Source organism: Peromyscus maniculatus, chromosome 4 (genome assembly GCF_049852395.1).
Source record: "Peromyscus maniculatus bairdii isolate BWxNUB_F1_BW_parent chromosome 4, HU_Pman_BW_mat_3.1, whole genome shotgun sequence".
NCBI lineage: Eukaryota > Metazoa > Chordata > Mammalia > Rodentia > Cricetidae > Peromyscus > Peromyscus maniculatus.
In genome coordinates, this window is record NC_134855.1 from 109243933 (window position 1) to 109263059 (window position 19127).

Below are 19127 nucleotides of genomic sequence, written 5' to 3' on the forward strand. Positions count from 1 at the left end.
CTCGTTCAGAAAGGACAGCATTGGTACTGTCAGCAGTTGAGGCAAGGGCAGTTCTTTGCCCAGCAGGCCATTTTGTGCCAAGAAGAAGACAAACTTCCAAATGGAAATGTCTTAGAAGCCCAACATTCTCTCAGGATCAGATCGGTGCTGCCAGGAGCAATCATGTCTCATGTCAACAGAATTCTAAGTTATAAAAACATTTAAAAATGTAATATTCTCTAGGTCTATGAAGTGTTTGAAGATTACCTGTCCATCTGACATATGTTTCTGTAAATCTGGAGAACCTAACTAACATAACTATAGGAATGACAAGCATGGGTGACTATAGCTCAGTAAGTCTTCTCTACTAAAATAACTTAAGGTTATTCACATTAACAAGATAAACAGTCTGTAAGCAGATGTACTGTATAAAGACAATGACCTCAAAACTGTGACAATACACAAAATATCTTAAACAGAGATAGGAATGTATAGTGAAATATGCAATATGACAACAATATCCTTAATATGTATCAATATACAAAATATCCTAAACAAAGGTAGAACATACATATAGTATGACAATATAATTTTACATTTGTGTCAATATACAAAATATTTCAAACAGGAGTAGAAATATATGTACAATACAACAAATATAGTTTTGTATTTGTATCAATATACAAATTATCTTAAATAAGAATATAAGAATAATTTATATTTGTATCAAATATACAAGAATCCATATCAGTGAAAATTATCCAAGGCTGACCATTGAGTAATGTTCTTAGGTACAATGGCATCTTTCTGGACCAAGTAGAGTTGTTATTGTGGGGCCCCATCTTCCTTCTGGAGACTTCAGAGATTGCTATTGGAAAGACTTATTTTTCACTGTGGAAAACTTGAACATTATTAATATCAAAATGGAAAGTTTGGATTTTAGGATGACATGACATTCGAGGAAGGATTCCCAGAAATCAAGGATAAGCATGGAAAGAAATAGAATCTTGACAGCACTGGTCCCTAGATTATTGTTGGTTTTCTTCTGTCTCATACCAGTCGGCTCTTCTGATATGAGACAGAATTTCCTAATTTTTCTTTTAGCAACATGCTTGGGTTTAGAGAAGGAGAGAGGTGGCTCAGTGGTTAAGAGCGCTGACTGATGTTCCAGAGGAACCAGGTTCAATTCCCAGGTCGTCTGGAGTTCAGTCATGCCAGGATAAAAAATAAATAAGTAAATGAAAGGAAGAAGAGACCACGTGACCACGCTCTCTTTCCCTGTAAGAGGTCATGTACAAGGGCCAGAAGCACCTGCTCCTTCACAGCAAATACCACTACAGTACATTAGTTTTTACTTCTTGTTGGAACGTGACCGGAAGCACAAAGCATGCATTGTTTTGTCTCTGTTAGCTGAGCACCATTTAGCCATGCCACCTATCCCACTGTGGTGAGATCTTATCCCTGCTACGTGCATCAAGAAGTTGTGACCTTTGACGGCTGTGCACTACTCACAGTCCGCCCACTCATTTTATTGATGGACATTTGAATTGGTTTCATAATTTGCTTATTATGAATAAAGTCACTATAACCTTTTCTAGTGGATGTAGCTTTAAAAATATTTTAACCTTGGTTTTAATTACCTGGGTATGGGTACATTGAGTACAGGTACCAGTAGAGGTCAAAGGTGCTGGGTCACCCTGGTGCTGGAGTTACAAGCGGTTCTAAGCCGCCAGGCACGGGTGCATATCTCAGAGTCCTGCTGTATCATATTCCCACGGTCCCCACTCAGGTCGCCTGGCTAGGCACTCACACCCCTGTGACATCTGCGTGACACCTCATCTTTATGGAGTACTGCGTGCCAAGTACTGGATGGAGACTCTCCTCCAGTGCTAGAAGAGCTGCTTTGCTTGAGGAGCGTGGGACAGAATTCAAGAACGCCAGTTTTCTGGGCTTCTGGACTTCCCCTGGAAATTGCTCTAGACCAAGCAGGGAGAGAATGATCTGCTCCCTTCACGCCTCTACAGGGAACCTGAACGGTCCCCAGGCAAGGCCTACGAAGCACTTGCACCTAGACCAGAGGCTCGGGGAAACTCGGGGCTCATCCAAGGGCCCCACGACCGGCTTGGCCCTGCTTGGCCCAGCCCCTTCCTGCCCAGCCAACAGCAACGCTTCCTACCCATCCCGTCCAGGCCCTGCTCAGCCAAAGGCCGAGCTTCCGGCCCCACCCCTCCCTCGCTCCTCCCTAGGCCCTGGCCAATGGCCGCGCGGCTCGCCCCGCCCCGCCCCGCCCTCTTCTTCTGGGAGGGTTCTGCAGGGTTGCATGCGGGTCAACCTGTTGCCTAGTCTGGTTTTCTCTCGGTAAGTTTGCAGCCGGGGAGTGGGTTCTCAGGGCTCAGTGCTCAGCAACGCCCTTCAAGGAGGGGGGGGCCTTGGCTCGGAGCCCGCAGGAGCGCCCCGGGCTTGGGCACGCGGGGTCCGGGAGGCTCCGGAACGGGATTATGGGAGAGCGCGGCCCGCCCCACAGGGATTCGGGACCCTGGGAGTTCCTCGAGCCGCATCCAGCACCCTTAGTGAGCAGGTAGGTGGTGCAGAGCGTTTGCCCAGGCTGGACAGGAAGAACCTTGGAGTGCCTCCTGCCTCTCCCTGGCCCTGGTGACTCGAGCGAGGCACGGCCGCGCTCAACGACCTGTGGCAGTTGTGCCAGGGATTAGGCCTGCCAGTCCGGACTTACGGCCTGATCCCGGGTCTGGAAAGTTGTGGACAGTGACACCTGTTCAAAACAGCCTCCCTGCACTTGGAGATCTGGGTCCCGCCAGGAATCTAGTTTGAGGCCAGGAGACCTGTCCCTCGGGAGTGTGGGTATTTCTTTCCGTGACTCGGTCAGAAGCTCCATGGGGGCCAGGTCGGAAGCTTTGCTGTGTCCAGGACACCCCTGACATCTCCTTTTCTCTGAGATGGTAACGAAGTTTTAGGAAAAGGATGAAAACACAGGAAAGCAAAAAAAAAAAAAAAAAAAAAAAAAAAACAAAAAAAAAAAACAAATCTTCTTTGGATACTGCAAAGCTTCAGAAACTTGAAGGGCATTTGGCCTTGATCTCAGAACTCAAGTGAATGTCAGTGAGGGCAGCATTAACGCCAGCTGTGTCTGGGAGAATTTTACGTTTCAAAGAGCCTAACTGCCGAATCTTCTCATCCTCAAGTCCCGTCCCCAGGCAGTGACATTGGCATAAAGACGGACTTTGTGGCTCTCCTGCTGCTGGGGCTTCCATACTCTCTTAGTCCACGGCAAAAAGTCTGGGTTCAAGTCCCACACGGTCAGCTGCACAGCACAGTATCACTTCCTTCTCACTTGTGATTGTCTCAAAGGACTAACTGAAGGACCATAGGCTGCCCCTGGTAGCAGTGACCCTTCAAGAAATGAACAAATGTGAGCTTCCTCTGCTTTTGGTGGGGCTCCATGCTGCCCTTCTGTGCATTCACTGTTGTGGCTGGACTGCAGAAATTGCTGATTTGATTGCCTTATCGTATCTTTCTAGGTGACCTGGGGAAGGGGGGGGAAGGGTTTCATCAGCCTGTCTGTCCTCCACAGAGCTATTCTTTTTCATCTCCTGAAGGCCCTAATCTTGCCTCCCTGATCTCCTGACCTTCCAACTACAGCTCTTTGTAGGAATGTCGCTTTTGGTAGTTAGCCTGAAGGTGGAAACATGGGGCTGAGGTCACTAGGCAGGACGGGTACTTCATCTCCCATGTGGCAGGGGCCTGCACCTGCAGCAGCTCCGCTGTCTCCCAGAGGCCTCATGTTCAATAAAGAGTCCTTGCTTCCGTCTTCCCCTCCTTCCTTCTTCTCTTTCGAACAGTCCTCTTGGACTCCAACAGCATGCTAAAGCTGTCAAAATGGAGGTCTGAGGTGCCGTCCTTCCATGGCTCTTCCCTGACTTCCCTAGAGTAGGAAATGGCACCTTCCTTGTCCCAGCTCCCAAGAAACAGTGTTTGATTCTTTCCCCCACCTCTGTGGTGGCCATTCTGGCCACACCCATCATCACCCCCCACTTGGTCTCCTGACTTGTCCCCCTCCTTCCATCCTGGGCTTCTCAAAGGCTTTGGAACCTCCAGAGGGTTCGGCAGTGCCAAGTCAGAGCGTCCGCTTTCCAGTGATCCCGTTTCACACCAAATAAAACCCAGAGTCCTTCCCACAACACCTTTTTTTTTTTTTTTTTTTTTTTTTTTTTTTTTGGTTTTTCGAGACAGGGTTTCTCTGTGTAGCTTTGCGCCTTTCCTGGAGCTCACTTGGTAGCCCAGGCTGGCCTCGAACTCACAGAGATCCGCCTGGCTCTGCCTCCCGAGTGCTGGGATTAAAGGCGTGCGCCACCACCGCCCGGCCTTCCCACAACACCTTACATGTTAGCCCCCTCTTTGACCTTGACCTCCACCCCCTTAGCTTTCCAAACCTTTTCACTCACCTCCTTTCTCTTCACACACTCCAAGCTCTGAGGACTTGGAGTGTGTGAAGGGAAACACACATCTTAGAACTTGTGTCTGCTTTGCCTTCCCAAGGCTCCAGTCTTTTCGCAGTGAAGAGCCATCAGCTCAGATGTTCCCTGTCAGAGGGCCTTCTTGGATCACCTCAGTTCAAGCAGGGTATTTCCTCCTGGAGTTCTGTCCCATCGTCTCGTTTTCCTGTCTTCATACTCAGAATTACTTTCTGGACTTGTCATCTAGCTATGTGCCCACTGATCCGTGAGCAGTTCCACTCCAGTAGAACACAGGTTGGATGTGGAGGGCACAGACCTTGTCTTTCTTAGCCCTGCTGGGGAGGGCAGGTAAGAGACAAGTAAACAAACACATGTGGAATTGCAGGGTGCGGTGCTGCATAATTCATGCTGGCTTGCATTTGAGGCACTTTAAATGTTTAAATTTAGGGCCGTTGAAATGGCTCAGCGGGTAAAAGAGCTTGCTGTGTAAGCCCCATGACCCGAGTTCAAGCCCTGGAACCCCAAGTGGAAGAAGAGGATCAACTCACAAAAGTTGTTCTCTGATTTTCTTATGTGTGCTTGTGACATGTGTGTATACACATTCACATACCCATCATATACATACAATAATAAATGAATAAGAACTTAAAAGTGGCTTATTTAAAAAATTTAAGCTTAAGGGGGCTGGAGAGAAGGCTCAGTGGTTAAGAACACTGGCTGCTTTTCCAGAAGATCCAGGTTTGAGTCCCAGTACCCACAACCATTTGTAACTCAGTTCCAGGGGATTGGATGCCATCTGCTGATCTCTGTAGGCACATGTTGCATAGACATACATTCAGGCAAAACACCCATGAACATAAAATATAAATAAATCTTGGGGTTGGAGAGATGGCTCAGTGGTAAGAGCACTGACTGCTTTTCCACAGGACCTGGGTTTGATTCCCAGCAACCACATGACCATTCACAACTATAACTCCAGTTCCAGGGAATACAATGTCACCTTCTGGCCTGCATGGGCTCCAAGCTCAAAAGTGATGTGTATATATACAAGCAGGCAAAATACCCATATGCATAAATAATTTGAAAAATAAATATTTAAAAAATTTAAGCGTATATGCCTGAGCTGTGTTGCAAAGCTCTTTGAACCATTTTAAAAAGATTTTTAAAAAATTTATGTGTACGTCTGTCTGGGTGTATACCAAGTGTGTACAGACTAGAAGAGAGAGTCAGATTCTCCTGGAACTAGAATTACAGGCAGTTTTGAGCCACCAGATGTGGGTGCTGGGACTCGAACTCAGGTCCTCTGGGAAAGGAGCAAGTGCTCTTTTCCACTAACCCATCTAAACCAGTGGCCCCCCAAAAGACCCTTTCACGGGGGCCGCCTAAGACCATCAGAAAACACAGACAGTCATTACGATTCATAAAAGTAGCAAAATTGCAGTTGTGAAGTAGCAACAGAAATAATATGGTTGGGGGTCACCACAACCCGAGGAGCTGTACGGAAGGGCTGTAGCGGTAGGAAGGTGGAGAAGCACTGTTCTAATCCATCTCTTCATCGGTGCTCTCAAGTAAGTTCTCTTTTCCACTAAACCATCTCTCCAGCCCCTCCCCAAACTATTTTATGGGAAAGGCTGGTAATTTGCCCTGAGCCATAAAGTGACGTCAGCGTAGTGAACTCAGTTTTCTCACTCATATGTGTATATGGCAAACTGGTGGGCCTGCATCATGATCCAGAAACAATCGGATCTGAGAGCCGTTCGTTAGTTGTTTGGTCTTCAAGTAGCCCCCAATTTCTTGGTGCTGCATTTTCTCCATCTTTACAGTAGAATTATCCTGTCATCATATTGGACAGCTCCTTTTGCTTGTTTTCAGTGTGCCCAAAAGAAGCAGCATTTATAGGTGACTCCTGTACTGTCCCTCCTTAGAGACAGAGGGGCTCCAGTACCTCCCACAATCTTAGCAGCTAATGGCACAAGTGGTGCCAAACCCTTAGACAGTGATTCAACCCAAAAGGCAGAAGTGGGGCCTAGATGGATGGCTCTCTGCTCATCAATTCACTTTTAAGGAAATCTCTTGAGAGCCTCTGGATCCAGTCAGTAATAACCCAGGCTGTTTGAAGAAATGAAAGATTAGGCCTGGAGAGGTGGCTCGGCAGTTAGGAGAGTGCACTGCTGTTCAGAGGACCAGAGTTCAAATCCCAGCTCCCAAGTCTGGCAGCTTACTGCCCGTAATTCCAGCTCCAGGGGTTCCAGTGCCCTCTGCTGGTCTCCCCAGGCACCTTCCCCATTGCACATACCCACACTCAGACCCACGCACATACACATAATTTTTAAAATTAATGAAAGAAATCTTTAAAAAAAAAAAAAGAAAGAAAGAAGTGAAAGTTGGAAAGGCAAAGGTTCTAAAAGCTGAGAAAGAATTGCCCTGTGTGATCTTTCTTCCAGTCCATCTCTCTCAGCCCATCCCACCCTTCCTAGGGCCGGAGTCTACTCCAGAAGCTGAGCAGCCATGACATTTGCTGAGGACAAGACCTATAAGTATATCCGCGACAACCACAGCAAGTTTTGCTGTCTTGACGTTCTGGAGATCCTGCCTTACCTGCCCTGCCTCACAGCCAGTGACCAGGTGAGCCAGGGACGCCACAGCTGGGCCAGAGCATTGGGGGCAAGGCTGTGCCGTCCACAGTCAGCCTGTCCCAGCCCTTCTCCCAGGCCCGGGCCTCTGAGGCCGCTGCCTGCCCTCATTTTCTGACTTTGAGATCAAGCGTATTCACAGTGGCTTTTCTAACCTCGTTCATCTCCCTTCGTTTTCTATGTTGCACTCAAGAACATGGCACCAGATTAGCAGGTTTCCAGGCTCTGGCTCTCTGTGTTTCAGAACCTTCTCTTTGCTTGTCTTTGGATCTTGTTTTGATTCATTCTCTGATCGCACCTTATCTTGGGATAGAGTCTGGAGTGTCAGTTCTAAGGACTTCACCAGTGTCTTGCCACACCGGGACTTACTGTGGGCTCCCGCACTCACCAGCCAGAGCAGGGGTTTATATTTTGGTTCTTCTCGGATGGCATGGGCTTCTGTGCTCCCAGCAACTTTGCCTGCGTGCTGTTGGGGTCCCCCGTTTCTGGGTGTCTCGGGAGTGCCGTTGTTTCCTGTGCAGATACTGTTAGAGTGCAGGTCTGGACGACTAGAGAGTGCACTGGTCTCACCTTGCGTTGGGCATTCATCAGGACACCCTGCCATCTGGTTTGCAGTAAATATTTCCTATGGATTGCCCCTTGTTTTTCTTTTCTTCTCCTCTCCCTCCCTTTCCTCTTTCCTCCTTCCTTTCTCTTTTTTTCTTTAGACACGGTCTTACGTTATAGCCCAGTCTGGTTTCGAACCCGTAATCCTCCTCCCTTAGCCTCCCTAGTGTTGGGACTACAGGCTGATTGATCATTTTCAAGTGGGAATCCAGTGAATAGAAACACTGCAGCTGCTGCCGTATTTCTGGAGTCCCCAGTCCTCTCAGGGCCCTGCTTCCCACTCGGTCCCCTCCCTTTTCTCCTGTGCCCCTTTCATCTCATTGCTGATGGCCTCTTCCTTTCCCACTCATTCACTCTTCTCTCTGCCTGATTCAAGGCCGGTCCCAGCCCTCCTGCTGTGCTTCCCCTAAACCTCAGCCACCTCATCTGTAAAGCGGGGATGATCTTAGCACTTAATGGGACAACGACTGCAAACCTAGCCCTGGCCATAGCCTTTTCCTGATGTTGATCGCTCCTCCTCACTCCGTACTTGGGCTACCACCCTGGCCTTGTTCTGCCTCTCACCCAGTTTCAAGTAGAGTTTCAAGAGAGCCCTTGGGGCTCTCTTTGTTTTTTGTTTGTTTGTTTGGTTGGTTGGTTTTTGGTTTTTCAAGACAGGTTTTTCTCTGTGAAGCAGTCCTGGCTGTCCTGGAACTCGCGCTGTAGACCAGGCTGGCCTCGAACTCACAGAGATCCGCCTGCCTCTGCCTCCCGAGTGCTGGGGTTAAAGGCATGCGCCACCACCGCCCGGCCCCTCGTGGCTTTCTTAGTGTTTCCTTTGCAGTAGCTCTCGTCTGAGTAGAGAAAAGGCTAGGCCACCTGGCCTGAGTAGGGTGGCTGTGCTGTCTTCCAGGATCGGCTGCGAGCTTCCTACAAGCAACTAGGGAACCAGGACACACTCTGGGAACTCTTCAATAAGCTCCAGCGTCGTGTTGGCTGGGTACAGTGCTTCATCCATGCACTGAAGATCTGTGAGCTGCCTGGGCTAGCTGAGCAAGTGACTCGAGTTTATCAGAGCTACCTGCCTCCTGGTGAGCAGCCTGCCCTAGTCTCCTGCCTGGGTCCCTGCCTGTTTCTCTGGCTTGCAGTCTCCCTCTTCCTTTGCCTTGTACTTCCTGCCTTTCTCCTTCTTTTTTTTTTTTTTTGTTTTTTGTTTTTTTGTTTGTTTGTTTGTTTTGTTTTGTTTTTCGAGACAGGGTTTCTCTGTGTAGTTTTGCGCCTTTCCTAGAGCTCACTTGGTAGCCCAGGCTGGCCTCGAACTCACAGAGATCCGCCTGGCTCTGCCTCCCGAGTGCTGGGATTAAAGGCGTGAGCCACCACCGCCCGGCTGCGGCTCTCCTTTTTTAATGACATGTTTTTTGTTTTTTGTTTTTTTTTTTTAAATTACATGTAGTAACCTCCTGACTTTCTGTCTCCATCACGCTGTGTCATAGGATATACCTGGGTTTAATCCAGCTGAGCCACTCACTACCTATGTCCCTTTGGCCATATCCCTTAATTTCTTAGTCTGTCACAGTGGGGTTAATGGCCACATCCCTCACGTGTGGCTGCAGTAGATAGACACCACCGGGTGATGCCTGTTGAGTGCGTAGCTGGGGTTCCATGCCTCCCCTATGCCCAGCACGAGGCACCTGCTGTCAATTTTGTAGCCCTGGTGTTTGCCTCCCTTCTTGGTCCTCGCTTTCTCCCCGCCTCCTTTCTCTATGGTATAGAGTGTGGAGTCTACACCCAGTCACTCACCCACTTTTCATTTCTCTTTTCCTCCCCACAGTTTCTCTGAGAACATCCAGGTTTCCAAGCCCAACACCTAGCTGCCCAGTTGCGCCTTAATTCCTCTTAATGACCCTGCCGAGTCATGTGGCAGGGGTGGGGTGGGGTGGTAGTTGGGCCTGAAGAGAAGATCCAGGAAGAAAAACCAAGGCAATCTTGAACACACCATGTTTGCTTTTCTTTCTCTTTTCCTCCCTTCTTTCCAAGTTGGTCTCTTCATTCATTGGGTCCACAGTGCTCTCTCAAATAGAAATGGCTGTGGCAGGGTCAGAGATGGGAACATGGCAAGGGTCAGTTGGGGATGACAGCAGTGAGGAGAAAGCCTTGGGACAGAGAGGAGTGACCACTGACAGTGTGCCTGGGCTCATGTCCTCCCTCCATGCCCCTTGCCTCCTTTCCTGTCTTCTCCAGCTCCTCTCCCTCCTGCCCCCTCCCCAGTGATGCTTATCACCTCTAAAGAACTCGTCCCACATCAGGTCAGCTTCTGGAGTTATTTAAGGTTGACTAGACATCCCAAAGCTTCCGGGCCTCTTCTAGTACCAGGACACTTCTGATTCTTTCTGGACATCACCATATCTTTGTTCTCTAGGGACTTCACTCCGCTTCCCGGCCCCAGTGGAGTCCCCAGCAATTCCTCCTACAACTTCAGGACCTTCTGCGTGTGCTCCAGGCCACAGCATCTCTGACAGTGACTACCAAGGGCAAACAGGCTACCCCAGGCCTGTCCAGGACACCCAGCCACCAAAGTCACCAGGAGAGGTGGGTTCTCACAGTCTACTTCAGGTCCCTGCTTTTGTGTGCTGCCTGCCTGCCCACTTCTGCCCACCCAGCCTTCCAGAAGCCCCTTCCTACCTCTTGAAAATCGTGCCTCTCTGCTAAGACTATTGGGGTTCCCTCACTAGCTACCTGACTGCCGGCCAGGCCTGTGGCCACCCCAGCACTCTGTCATCAGCTCCCTAGGAGGCCATGGTTTTGAGGTCTTTGTAATGGTCATGTGACATGTTGAGCTGGGTAAAAGACTGGAGGGTGACCAGATTGGAATGTGAGGGAGGTGATGAAGGCTTAGGAAGTCAGGGGTGGATGATGACAGGGCTCTTAATTGTCAACAGTAAAGTCAGGTATGGGAGAAAGATAACTAGTTCTACTGAGATGAAGTGAGTCAGCCATGGGATAGAACAGACCCCAGACTGTGGGTCTGAAGCCATGGAATCTGTGCAGAAACTGCTGGAAAGAGCTATATGCAGTGGTTATAGAGCCAGACACAGGCACATGGATAGGGAACTTGGGCAGGGCATGGTTTTTTGTTTTTGTTTTTGTTTTTAAAGCACTTGAGGTCATCCTGGAAGGCTGGGATGTAGCTCTCAGTTGGTAGAGTTCTTGTCTAACATAAATACAACCCTGAGTTCAATTTCTAATACCATAAACTGGGCATGACGACACACAACTGTAAGCCTAACACTCAGGAAGTAGAGGCAGGCAGATCCTTACCTACATAGTGAGTTCAAGGCTAGAGTGAGATACATAAGACCCTATCTCAAAACAAAACAAAAACAGTAACAACAACAACAAAACCAAATAGATTCTAGGGACTCACGACTTAAAATAGACAAGTATATTGTTGATGAGCTACCCCCCCCCCCCCCCCCCCCCGTATGTGAACGTTGGGCAGAAGCAAGGCAAGGTTCCCAGGATCCTGGAAATAGGAGCTGAGGCCGGAAGGAGATGCCCCATAAATATCTGCTGCTCTTTGTCAGCTCTTGGGAGAAGCAACTGCTTTATTACCATTTCCTCTGTTGCAGAATTCAGAGCAAGCCCCACAGGCCAGCTTTGGGGCCATCCCGAGGACGCCTGGCGGCTCTTTGATGCCCTCACCTAACCTGCAGGCTGTCAGCTCTCAGCCCACCAGAGAGCATCATGGTCAAGAACCGGAACTGAGTGGCACCTCTACAGCAAGTATGCATGGAATGTGCTATGACAGGGTCTCTTAGGCCTTCCAAGTGAAGGTTAGGGTTACAGGTACCACTGGGCCTTCCTTGGACAGGATACAGGATAGGAATAAAGGGTATTCACTTCTGTGTGTGTGTGTGTGTGTGTGTGTGTGTGTGTGTGTGTGTGTATTGTGTCTGTGTAAGTGGAGTAGCAGCAGCTTAAATTGCAGTCATTTATTAGCACATGCTCAGCTGGGTAGGTCTTCTGTCTTGATATTCTCTCGTGTATTCCCTGACATATACATTTATTCTGCTCCTATCCATTGGCTGGTGCCTCTTCATTCTCTCATCCTCTAGCACACAAACCAAACTCATGGCATCTGGGCAAGGCTCTGGGTAAAAGAGAGGCAGGGCTGTGAGACATAGGCTCAAAACTGGTCTTATTCCTCCTGCTTTAATCTGTGGTCAAAAGAAATGATAAGGCCGGCCCAGATTCTGAGAATGGAGAAACTGGGAAAATCACATTGGAAAGTGTGATTGCTGTGTAGGTGTGTGTTGCCTTACGTTCCTGCATGAGAGAGAGAGAGTTAGGGCTGTTTCTGCACTCAGGTAAAAGGACCTGGTAGCAATTGTCCAGGGCCTGAAGAAGGGAAGGATAGCATAGGACTAGCTGATAAAGGAGCTCTTTTTCTCTTTTTTCTTTTTGGAGACAGGGTTTCTCTGTGTAGTTTTGGTGCCTGTCCTGGATCTCACTCTGTAGACCAGGCTGGCCTCGAACTCACAGAGATCCACCTGCCTCTGCCTCCCGAGTGCTGGGATTAAAGGCGTGTGCTGCTACCACCCGGCAAGGGAGCTCTTAAACACCACTCTGCACAAGATCTCTAGTTCCCAGCTGTGGTGGCTGAATGACTTCTGGAGGTTCAAATGTATGTATACTTAGTCCCTAGTTGGTGAAACGGTGGAAAGAACTAGGAGGTGTGGCCTTGTTGGAAGAGGTGTGTCCAAGAGGTGGGCTTGGGGGTTTCAAAAGCCTGTGCCATCCCCACTAGTTAGCGCTTTCTCTCTCTGTCTCCTCTCTGTCTGTCTGTCTGTCTGTCTGTCTCTCTCTCTCTCTCTCTCTCTCTCTCTCCTGCCTCCTGTTTGTGGATCAGATGCAAGCTCTCAGCTACTGCTCCAATACCATGCTTGCCTGCCTGCTGCCATGCTCCTCACCATGATGGTCATGGACTCTAACCTAACCCCCTGGAACCGTGAGCCCCAAATTAAGTGATTTCTTTTATAAGTTGTCTTGGTCATGATGTTGTCACAGCAATTGAAAAGTAACCAAGACATCAGTAAATCACTAAAGTGTTTCAACTCCAGATGAGTCAGTCAGGGGTCAGAACCCGGTGCTCCCCCTCAGTATCCACTCTATCCACCCTGGCTTTCCAGACAGCAATGGCTCACCTCTACTTTACTAACTCTGTTCTGTTTGTCGCTGGTGCCTCGTCAGCCCTCAGGGCCCTAGAATTGCTGTGTGAACAGTTAAAGGTTTGGGGAGATCATCTTAGTGCTCCTGACTTCTTCCATCCCCAAACAGCCCTCAGTCACTGTTTGTGTTCTGTCATGGCAGCTTGTCACAAGACATTTATCAGGAAATACTGCTGTGAACCATGAGGGTAAAGGACACTTCCTTTGTAGCATGTTGTGATCACAGGTACCAGGAGATTTTCTATTAGGTTTAGGGGGAGACATCAGACATCACTTCTGATGTGTGTCAGCCTTGGCATGTGTATCCTGAGAGGTCTGTGAAGAGTCTGATGTCATCACCCTGATGTACCGTTACCACCTATTTCTGGTTTTTCCAGATCAAGCTCCCTTTCTGGGACTACGAGGTCCTTATTCCTCGGGGCGTATGCCTGTGGTTCGATTGACTGTGTTAGTGGTTCTGTTGAGCCATCCTGCTTTTTGTGATTCAGGACTGCTCCTGCTAGAAGGTAGCAGGGAACAGCAGTGAGGGGAATGTCTCAGGGCGCTAATGCTTATGCCCAGGACAAGGTAGAAGAGGCAGAAGTCGGAGAAGAGGCAAGTGTTCAGGGTGTAAGGAAAAAAGAATAACTTATGAGCATCAAGCTTTTGGGTGTGAATGAAGGTAGAGACCATTTTATTTTGGTGATAGGACAGACTAGGGCTCTGTGTCAAGGGCTGAGGGCAAGAGTCTTCTCCATGAATAGGAAATTGGGAAACCGGATGTGGTAGGGACAGTGTAACCAAGGGCATGGGGACCTTTCTCTAGTCCTCAATGTAAGGTGATCCTTTGGGTTTGTTTCTGGTGTTGTCTCCTCACCTGTAGGTGTTGACTCCAACCCCACACCACCCCATGGACCTGTGTCTCCAACTGTGTCCTTCAAGCCCCTACCACGTACTGCCCTTCGGATGAGCCACTTGACTGGGGCCATGGCATCGGTTCCATCTCCTGACACCTCCTTGTCTTCCTCTTCCACTGGATTGGCTTTTACAAAGGGAGCTGGTGACCAGGCCAAGGCTGCCACCTGTCTTAGCACTGACGGGGAAGTACCCACCAATTCTGTGACCACCAGCTCAGTGCCTTCTTCTGCCAAAGTGGTGCCGGTGACTACCATGTCTTCCAAAGTGTCCTCCAAGTTGCCCATCAGCACTAAGTCCACTGCTGCAATGCCCTCTACTGTGCCCACCAGTACAGCACCATCAAAATTACCCATCAACTCGGCATATGTTGGCACAATGCCATCCAAAGTGCCTGCTAGTGTGGCCAAAGCACCTGCCAACATAATGCCACCCGACAGGAGCAGCAACCGAGCCAAGGTGAGTTTTTGTTCCTCCTAATAGTGACTCGGTCCACTTTGCCAAGACAGGCTGGTCCTCTGCCCTGCCCTCAGACCCTTTTGGTCTCCTCTGTGCTGTCTCTGGTCTGGTTCTTCAAGGTCCTGGGACAGGGAATCAGCCTCATCCAGACCTTACGCCTTGTTTTCCAGGAGGAATGATAGGCATGGGAGCTTCTAAGCATGGACCGTCAGCAGGGCGGGGCATGGGACCGCCCCCACTGACATGTGTATTAACTCATTTGGAGCTCAAGAGTAAGCTCAGCAGTAGCATTTTTTAGATAAGTAGTGAGGACCGGATCATGGTGGCTCATGTGCCCTATTCACTGGACCGTGGTCTCAAGCGTCCAGCTTGGAGCAGCTACCCAGCCCAGTCACCCCTCTAGCCACTTTCCCAGTCTTACAGCTGTTCACCTAAAGGAGCCAAGTTCACAAGCCTTGGGATCTTGTGGCTGCCTTGTGGCTCTCAGGCCCAGGTAGTACAAGATGGGTCACATGCCAGCAAGGGCTCCCTGGCGGTGACACAGTAGCTCAGTGAGTGGGAAGGGCTGCCCTGGAGGGGTTCCTGCAGGGTCTTGGTCACTTCCGGCTGTGCATGTATCTCAGCTATTGTGGGAGGCTAGTTCATGCCCTGGCCACATAACCTGGCTTGTCCACCTGCCACCTGAACCCCTTCTAACACTCTCCTTGTGTTTCCAGGAGACCCTCGAGCTTCCAGCAACCACGGTCACCACTAGAGGCGGCCTGCCCGGACCTGAGAGCTTGCACTCTGGGCCAGAGATGAGCAAGCCAGGTGTGTTGGCGTCCCAGTTGGACGAGCCATTCTCAGGCTGCTCTATGGACCTTGCCATCAGCCCTAGCAGCTCCTTGAACTCAGAACCCAATCATGGTCCAGAGGAGAACGAGTATTCGTCCTTTAGGATCCAGGTGAATGAGGACCCCAGTGCTAACCTCCTGGCAGGAAACCCTGGGCCACTAGCCACCCGGGAGCCCCCAGAAGAGGAAGAGGAAGAGCTTTGTGTCAGTTCAATACCCTGGCCCAAGTGGCTTGGGGCGGCACTCTTGGCTGCGTTCCTGGCAGTGATGGTGTACCGTAGTAGGCGCCTGGCGCCCTGAAGCCTCAGCTGTGTGCCACTCACTTGCTCACTTCTGCCAAGCATGTCCTCTAGGCTTGGGCTGCTGGAGACTGAGTCGGGAACTTAGAGATGGGGAGGTCCATTGAACTATCTGGGTGGGAGCTGCACCGAGGCTCCATCCACCGTGGGGAAGGGGAGAGACATTCTTTCCATCCTAGTTCATGCCCTCTTCTGGTCTTTAGCTTTGGGGCACTGGATTACCGCCACTACTTCCGACCTGCCCACATGGCAGTATAGGATCTCATGCTGTGTGCGCCTCAAGAGGTATCCGCAGCAGCCTCATCTCTGTTGGCCCAAGCCTGAAGATCAGGAGATGTCATACTCTGTTGATAGTGCTCCTCATCCTGCCCAGGTCTCTTGAAACGAGCACAGGTGTATTGGTGAAAACTGCCATAACATCTAGTGCCTTCCACCAGCAACCCAGCCTAAGGCCTTGGCACTAGAGCCTAGGAGCAGTGGAGTGGCTGGTTTCTAGGGAGCTTTGAATCATCAGTCTCTGGTCCCTCTCCACAGCCAGGCAACCCTAAGGGAAGGTCTGAAGGTTCCCTGTGGACTTCAAGAACGCCAGAAGCAGCTGTCAGGCCTGAGGAAGACTCTGGGAGCCCTGTTCTAGCCTCCTTACCTCACCTCTTCACTTCCTTCCTCTCTCCTGGTCTCCTTGCTCTTTGGTTTCCTATACTGGATGATGGAACACCTAGTGGGCGGAGCTCAGGCTGGCCTTGGATTTCAGTTCCACTCTTTCTCTGGCTTTAGCAGACATTTAGCTTCTCTAGTCTTTTCCCCAGTGTGGACAGTGAGGAGCCCTTCCTTTTACTGGGCTCGTCTGAGACTGAAGGATGTAGATATTTCCGTAGTGCCTAGCCCAGAGGGAATGACTACCAAGTACTGACCCTCCTGCCCAGCCTGGTTGAACTAAGGTGAGCTTGAGAGGCAGAGTACATGGTGGTAATGGCACAGTCTTTGGCTTTGAGAAGAAGCCTTGGCCTGCATAGTGCTTCTGTCTCTAGCACTGTGTAGTCTGCCTGTGGTCTCTGACAAGGTGTAAGCCTCTGTGCCTCACTTTTCTCACCTGTGAGATGGGGCGAATATGTATACGTATGTGCTAAGATGTTCTAATATTATCAAGATAATTAAATTAAAAGTTTATCTGCACATCTTGTGAGTTCTGCACTGCTTAGGGGTTGGATACCTGTTATCACTTACATAGAATGGTGCTGGGGCTCTTGGCTGCACTGTTAGAAACAGGTGCTAGCAGGTTCTTTCCTCCTCCATGGGCAGGAAGTTTAGTTACATCTACATTAGACATACGATGAGGTTTAGGCTGGGTTTGGTGGCACATACCTTTAATCCCAGCACTCAGGAGGCAGAGGCAGGCAGATCTGTATGAGTTTAAGGCCAGCCTGGTCTACATAGCAAGTTCCAGGCTACCAGAGCTACACAGTGAGACCCTGTCTCCAGAAAAAGAAAAGAAATACAGTGAGAAAAAAAAAAAGAAAGAAAGAAAGAAATACAGTGAGACATATTGAGGGTATCCTCATGGGTTCTTTTAAGGTGCCCTTTGCTGGATAAGTGATAGGCATGGAGCCAACTCCATCTCTGGGCTCTGTTGTGAACACAAACCTTAGAGGCATCAGGAATGGGGGATACTATCAGTCTCCCGGCATGGCCTATGGAAAATGACCTAATGACCTATACTTTGTGAACGTCAAGGTGCACTTCAGCCTGTGCTATGAATCTAGATGTAATTTGTCCCTGTTGTCTGTGCTACGTTTTAATCACTGTCCTTCCTTCTTTTCTTTCTTTCTTCCTTCCTTTCTTTTTCTTTCTTTCTTTCTTTCTTTCTTTCTTTCTTTCTTTCTTTCTTTCTTTCTTTCTTTCTTTCTTTCTTTCTTTCTTTCTTTCTCTCTTTCTCTCTCTCTCTCTCTCTCTCTCTCTCTCTCTCTCTCTCTCTTTCTTTCTTTCTTTCTTTCTGAGTCAAGGTTTTTCTGTGTAGCCTTGGCTGTCCTGAAACTTGCTCTGTAGATCAGTCTGACCTTGAACTCAGAGATCCACCTGCCTCTGCCTCCCGAGTACTGAGGTTAAAGGCATGTACAATCACTGCCCAGCTCACCTTTTGTTTCTAACCAACCTGTGGACTCCCTACCCTCTCCCAGGTGCCATGCTGGCTATGCTAGTGAAAGAGACATCTCAATAATACCATATGTAGAGCTCTCAGAGAGACATCTCAATAATACCATATGTAGAGCTCTCAAAGAGACATCTCAATAATACAATATGTAGCCTTACAGAGTGTCACCCAGATGGTGAGAGTTCAAGCACAGTAACTGGTCACTAGGCATCTCTTAGATCAAGTAAGTGCAGGAAGTGTCAAAGGCTTTCCCTGCACTTTGCAAACTTTGATGACTAGGCCTGCATTTAATGTCCTTCATCTCAGCTGTTCTCAACTTGGAGGCATCTCAAATGCCAGGGGTCCTATGTTTGTGCCTTGCTTTCAGCTGCAGTGGGATTCATAGCTGTGTAGAAGGAAGAGCTGGGGCAGGTGACCCTTACAGCCATGATCTATATGTACAAGATGAACCGGAACCCAGGCATCTGTACCCACGGGTGTCTGGGTACACATACTATGGACCTGAAAAAACACAATTTCTTTTAGGGTGGTCATTGTTGGCTGGAGGAACCAGTGCTTCCTAAGCACCCATGCACAGATTAACCTGCAAAAGAGCCCTGTCCATCTTCTTTCTCTGGTGAAGAATTCCCCAAAGCCCCAGAACTCTATTGCTCCTATGCCCAGCAAGTTGCAGTGGGCCGTGATGAATTCAGGACAGTGCCATCCCTTCACTTCCTTCCCCTTGCTAGATGCCCTCATTATGGGACTGTCAGAGATGAGAGACACCCATCATGGGTGTGCTCCATTACATCAGGGACCGTATCATGCCACTTGAGGCCTGGCAACCTTTCTAGCAGGCAGAAATTCAAACATGAATAACTGAGGTATAAGTAACATGACTCCTTATACCTCCTAGGAACAGAATCACTCAAGCCCTAAGGTCCATATTTTCCATAGATGTACTGTCATACAGCTGAGGGCTGAGACACCTCCATCCAAGGAAAATAGATGGCGGGTTCTTGGTCTAATGTGTCTGTCAGAACTTGTATCTTTCCATAGAGGACAATCATATACTCTACTGTGCTCAGTTTTCTGTTTGTATCTCTTTAGCCCAAGGCTACAATGGATATAGGACCTGTTAGATGTAGTCACTGAATAATTAGCCACTGTCTTGCTACTAACAACAGAAGCAATATGATAAAGGGCCCCCATTTACACTATACCTCGTTCATGTTCCAGACTCTATGCCCAACACTTACCATATATTAGGTCATTTAATCCTCACATTGACCTTATGAAAGAGACACTATTAGGGACTCAATTTATAGCTGGCTTGTAAGTTGGAAGGAGGAAAGATCTGAGGGGACAATGAGCCCTGAACCCCAGATATGGATGCTTCTTATGTCAGTGAACTTCAGCTGACCTGGTGTCTATCTGGAGCCAGGACCACATTCAAAGTGATATTTTCACACCACAACATTCCTGCCCAATATGCCAAGATCTATCATCTGTCCTAATAGCAAACTAACAGTCTATAATTAATATAGTCTCAGGGATGACATGACCATGTGACTATAATCTCTGTGTATGTCTCAAAGTCAGAACCCTCAGGCTAGA

At 48.9% G+C, this 19127-nt stretch overlaps 1 protein-coding gene across 5 annotated transcripts; it reads left to right on the plus strand.

The window, feature by feature from the left end:
* Nucleotides 1–2255: 2255 nt before the first annotated feature.
* On the plus strand, nt 2256–16555 carry Mavs (mitochondrial antiviral signaling protein). Of its 5 annotated transcripts, none has more exons than XM_006984557.4 (7): nt 2256–2337; nt 6929–7076; nt 8583–8760; nt 10089–10258; nt 11299–11452; nt 13760–14250; nt 14967–16555. In XM_006984557.4, exons 2-7 carry the CDS (start codon nt 6960–6962, stop codon nt 15381–15383), a joined length of 1527 nt encoding a protein of 508 aa, XP_006984619.2. In that variant the 5' UTR covers nt 2256–2337; nt 6929–6959; the 3' UTR covers nt 15384–16555. The 5 variants fall into 5 exon arrangements, with proteins under 5 accessions (XP_006984619.2, XP_015858524.2, XP_076426785.1 ...); XM_016003038.3 differs by having other exon boundaries at nt 2269–2337; nt 6896–7076; XM_076570670.1 differs by lacking the exon at nt 2256–2337 and adding an exon at nt 2347–2557 and having other exon boundaries at nt 6896–7076.
* Nucleotides 16556–19127: the final 2572 nt, after the last annotated feature.